The 5,846-nt window shown below is 38.0% G+C and overlaps 1 protein-coding gene across 1 annotated transcript; it reads left to right on the top strand.

Annotated features, from left to right (window-relative positions):
* Nucleotides 1-445: 445 nt before the first annotated feature.
* LOC143027672 (uncharacterized) lies at nt 446-5,572 on the top strand. Its single transcript, XM_076189101.1, has 3 exons — nt 446-1,938; nt 2,326-2,722; nt 5,501-5,572. Exons 1-3 carry the CDS (start codon nt 446-448, stop codon nt 5,570-5,572), a joined length of 1,962 nt encoding a protein of 653 aa, XP_076045216.1.
* The last annotated feature ends 274 nt before the right edge of the window (nt 5,573-5,846 follow it).

The following is a 5,846-nucleotide window of genomic DNA, read 5'->3' as shown; positions in this document are numbered from 1 at the left end:
AAAGAACAGCTTTCCCCACAGAGTAATAGACATTAGGAACAAGTTAGATGAGAAAGTGGTGTGTGCAAAAACCATACATGAATTAAAAAAAAAACAGTTTAGATAAAATGAGATATGAAGACGGGACACTACGGGCATAGCTCCCCTTCCCGTAAAATACAACTAGGTAAATTAAGTTGGGCTACTTTGCCTCTGCTTCCTAATAGTTGGCGTACTACCTGCTCGTGGTATCCCTGCTTCTACTGAATGTACGTGCAACGACCGAGTGCCGGGCTGTATAACCCAGCTCGGATGGGTAGGCTAACAACCTGCTTATCTTAAGAAACTTGTTACGGAAACTGAAATTATGCCTCGGATCAACGGACTTAATGATGACGACCAGGCGAGAAACGGGATAATGAGTTGGAGAAGACCTATCAAAATAGCTACATGGAATGTGCGCAGCATGTACAGGACTGGAAGTGCTAAGGAGATTATAGAAGAACTAAGCAGATACAACATCCAAAATACTGCACTGCAAGAAATAAGGTGGCCACAACAAGGGGAAGTCAAAATAGGCAGCTACACCATCTTGTACAGTGGAAAACATGATGGAGTACATGAACTTGGTGTTGGTTTTTGCATACATGATAAAGTAATCAGAACTTTACAGACATTCACTCCTATCAATGAAAGAATAGCTAAAATCAGGATCAAATGTAAATGGTTCCATATGTCATTAATAACAGCACATGCACCTATTGAAGACAAAGATGACAGCGATAAAGATGACTTCTATACGTGCCTCCAGGAAGTGTATGATGGAGTTCAACAACACGACTTAAGAATTATATTAGGCGATATGAATGCCAAGGTCGGCAAAGAAATGGACACATTTGGACCAGCTATAGGGAAGGAAAGCCTACATCAAAATTGCAATGATAATGGAATTAGACTAGCATCACTAGCACTAATGAATAACATGATCATAGGTGGTACCGTATTTCCCCACAAAGACATCCATAAGCAGACTTGGATATCCCCAGATGACAGGACTAGCAATCAGATAGATCATATATTAATCCACAGAGAACACAGAAGTGCACTACAGGATGTTCGAGTTTTCAGAGGTGCGGGGTGTGATTCAGACCACCATATGGTCGTAGGCAAAATCAAGGCAAAACTGCAGACAAAGAGAACTCCCAGGAATGCGCCAATAAGAAAGTTTGATACCTATAAATTACAACGAGAAAGAGTTAGAATGGATTACCGGATTGAATTAAATAACAGGTTTGATGTACTGAATCTCCTGTCTGAGGGGGAGGAGGAGGATGTGAACAGTATTCTAAAGAACATAGAAGAAATAGTTGTTGAGTCCGCAAAAGAAATTATTGGACATGAGACAAGGAGAAGAAAAGAAGAATGGTACGATGAAGAATGTAGAGAGGCCTCCAGAGAAGTAAGAAGAACAAGAGAGAAGTACCTACGGAATACAGATGACCAAGAAAGTAGGGAAAGTTTAACCTTATGCAGAAGTAGGGCAAAAAGATTGTTCAAACGGAAAAAGAATGAACACCTGGAGAGAGAACTTGATAGGATAGAAAGGGACAGGGAAGAAGGAAAGATTAGAGAACATCATAAGAGACTAAATGCAGTCAAGAAGGGCTTCCAGGCACGCAACTGGATGGTTAAAACAGACGACGGAGAAATTGTATATGGCGAGGAAGAAGTGCTAAACCAGTGGCTGCATTACTTCAAGGTACTTTTGAACAGGCAAGACCCAGTGAATCCTATACCACCATGCCAACAGATAGCAGGAGAGAGAGAAGGAGAAATCGAGAATGAGGTGGAGGAGCCTTCACTAGCAGAGACAAAAAGGAGCATAAAGGAGCTGAGGAATAACAAAACCCCAGGATGTGATGGAATACCCGCAGAATTACTAAAAGCGGGAGGAGAGCGGTTAGAGAAAGAAATTCACCGGCTAATACTAAGCATTTGGAGGGAAGAGGAGACACCACGTCAATGGAGGAAGGGTATTATCACCCCCATACACAAGAAAGGAAGCAAACAGGAATGCCAAAATTACAGAAGGATAAGTTTACTATGTGTTCTGTACAAAGTCTTCACAAAAATACTCTTAAAATGCTTGACACCTTATGCTAAATGAGCAATTGGAGAATATCAGTGTGGATCCAGACGAAACAGGTCCACATCAGATCATATACACACAATAAGGCAGACAATGGAGAAATACTATGAATATGATAAAGATCTCTACCACCTATTCATAGACTTCCAACAGGTGTATGATAGCATACACCGAGAATCAATGTGACAGATCCTCAGAGAGCTTCAAGTACCAGAGAAACTGGTCTCTCTAATAAAGGCATGCTATGTAGATAGCAGATGGGTAGTAAAGGTAGGGGAGAAGGAAACAGAAGAGTTCGAGGTAATTAGTGGACTGAAGCAAGGGTGCATCCTATCTCCAACATTCTTCAACCTCGTGATGGAAAAGGCGGCCAGGGAGAGTCTTAGCCACCCAGGAGCGATATTTGAAACAGAAAATATAGGGCTTTTAGCCTATGCAGATGACGTTGTGATGATAGCCGAGAATATGGATGAGATTAACGAAATGTTCACACCATTCCAGAACACAGCGGGGCAAGTAGGCCTGGTGTGCAACGAGAGTAAGACCGCAATCATGAAAATGAGTAGAGAAGGCGGCAATAGAGGCAACATGCAGGTCGGAACCCTAAATGTGCAATATACAAATTCAAATATTTAGGAGCTGTTGTAACGGAAAGAAATTAGATGGACATTGAAATAAATGAAAGGATTGCAGCAGGAAACAGATGCTACCATGCTCTCTCTACCATCATGAGAAGCAGAAAGGTTAGCAAGAAAACAAAAATGAGAACATACAACATTGTAATTAGACCAACAGTGTTATATGGTTGTGAGACTTGGACATTGACCAAACAAAGAAAAAGAAAACTTGAAGTCTTTGAAAACACCATTATTAGGAGAATTCTGGGTCCAGTGTATGATGCGAAATCGGGAGAATGGAGACGAAGGCACAATAGGGAAATTAGAGAACAGACAGGACAACAAATGCTGCATAATGTCGCAAGTGGGAGAAGGGCAAGGTCACTGTGCCAGGATGGAGCCAACAAGATGGCCAAAAATGGTGATGGAGGGAAGTATAAGGGGTAGACGCCCCCAGGGAAGACCTAGGTACCGGTAGAGCGATGGAGTTGCGAATGACGTGGCCCACATTAACCCTGACCTACAAAATTGGAAGGAAACAGTGGAAGACAGATTGGTCTGGAGAGGCATAGTGAAAGCGGTGAAGGACTGCAGTCCTGATAGCCATTGGAGTAAGAGTAAGTATATACACATGTATATATGTATGTATATATATATATACATATATATATATATATATATATATATATAACTGAAGGCGGAGAAAATATATGAGGAATAATGGAAGAATTTTACTGCCTTAACGTTTCGACCCTTAGGGTCTTGATCACAAAAGCCAGTAAAATTCTTCCATTATTCCTCGTATATTTTCTCCGCCTTCAGTTACATTTGTCATAGTTTAAATCAATCAATATATATATATATATATATATATATATATATATATATATATATATGTATGTATATATATATATATATATATATATATATATATATATATATATATATATATATATATCAAGGACTACTATTACACAGGACGTGCGCACCCAGATCCCTGGGTCCGCTAGCGGAGGCCATTGCTTTCTTTGTAACCTAACATTTTATATTGGACAAATATATCAAAACTAGAAACCTAACATTGTATATAGGACAAATATATCAACTATTGACTTATTCAATGCAGTAAAAGTTGATATAAACATTTATAGTGAAATAAGAAACTATTTTTAAGGGACTGTTTTGCTTTGAAATGCCAGTTTTAGCCGGACTTAACAGGTATTATTGTATGAGGTTAGTGGACACCAGATTTGGCGATTTTTTTTTATTTTATTATTATTATCTTTTTAAAAAATAAAAAAATAAATCGATTTTTTTAAAAATCAGATTTATTTGATTTAGATAGATTTTTTTTTTTTTTTTTAGATTTTAAATATTGTGGGATTGCTATCTGATATGCGATCTGATTGCTAAAGTCTTTGCATTTAGCTCGGTACCCTTTGCCAGAAGTTGTTGGTAGTTTTTCAAAATAATTCCAGACAGGATAATTTTTTCTGCCTGAAGGAACCACTCTGCCAGGTCCAGAAGACATCCTTCCTGGTTGATTCCAAAATAGCAACTGACTTAGTGAGAAGCTGCTTACCATCAACAAGTTTCAACAAGAATCTTGTTGAAACTTGTTGTGGGCTGCACAGTGATATATATACTGCATGTAGGTTTATACCGTTCCTATTATACTTGTGGCAAGTCTATATAACACTGCTCCTTATATTGATATGCTAAAAATGTTCTTTAGCAATCAGATCGCATATCAGATAGCAACCCCCAATATTTAAAATCTATAAAAAAAAATCCATTTAGATCAAATAAATCTGATTAAAAAAAAATTGTATTTTCTAAAAAGATAGAAAAAATCTTAGTAAGCGTATTTTGAAATGTTTCCCACATCTGATCTACAGGTCTTCCGCTTAATTTTGCCTCCCAATCTGTAAGCTGAAGTTCCTGACGTAGTCCTATGAACTGAGCTTTACTAAAATCGGGTATTTTAGATACACAAGTATCTATTCTAAAATAATTTAGCAGTTTGAATCTAAGTTGTGATCACTACTTGTAACATTTTCACCAACTTCTACATTGGTTATCATGTTTTCACGGCCAGTGATCATATATCGAGTAAATTTCCATGTCCATGCTGAACTAAGTAATTGTCACCGAGAAAATCTATCAAGCGACTTCTTATATGGCCATGTTCAAGGGTCATCCAATTAATGTCAGTAAAATTGAAATCACCCATTATCAGTAAGCCCCGGTTGCAGAAACTAGACAGTTCTTGAAACAACAGTTTGTCGTCTGCTAATGATGATGTCTCTTGCCTATATATTATACCTACATTAATTTTTGTGCATTTGTCTGCGTTAATTCTACCCACAAACTATCATATGTATCCTGTTTCACTTTCTCCAAAATATAGGCATAGACATTGTTTTTAACGTACAACAGAACACCCCCACCTTTCTTGTGGTTTCTATCGTGACAAAAGTGTTTAAATTCCGCAAATATTAAATCCGCCTTCAAACTTTCCACTATCTAACCATGTCTCGGTTACTCCTATCACATCGAGATTTTTTCGCTTTTGATATACGCCTAGATTTCTTGGAATTTGTCCCTAATACTACGAGCATTAAAGTACATGGTTTTAAGAAACTTGATTATTTTTTTACTCGTTTTGAATTTTAACATTATGGCTTACATTATAATTTTGTTCTTTATTGACACCTTGCTCTATATTGACATTTGGTCCTTCATTGATATTTAGTGTCTCATGGGCATTTGCCCCATCACGGACATCTGGTCCTTCACAGTCATCCGATCTCTCATGTACACCTAGCCCCCTTTCATCATCGCGTACCACACCGGCCACTCGCCGTTCATTGACATTCTGTCCGGCAACACTTCCTAAAATTATATTCTGTCCTCCACTGACATATACTACCATGATATTTTGTCCTCCACTATCATTACGTCCGATCGTGATATTTTGTCCTTCATTGACATTACATCCTAATGTGATATTTTGTCCTCTACTGACATTATATCATAAAATGATATTTTGTCCTCTACCGACATTATATCCTAAAATGATATTTTGTCCTACACTGACA

Source organism: Oratosquilla oratoria, chromosome 1 (assembly GCF_046742065.1).
Source record: "Oratosquilla oratoria isolate Oo_2021 chromosome 1, ASM4674206v1, whole genome shotgun sequence".
NCBI lineage: Eukaryota > Metazoa > Arthropoda > Malacostraca > Stomatopoda > Squillidae > Oratosquilla > Oratosquilla oratoria.
Note: the sequence above shows the minus strand (reverse complement) of the source record. Positions and strands in the feature narration are given on the sequence as shown.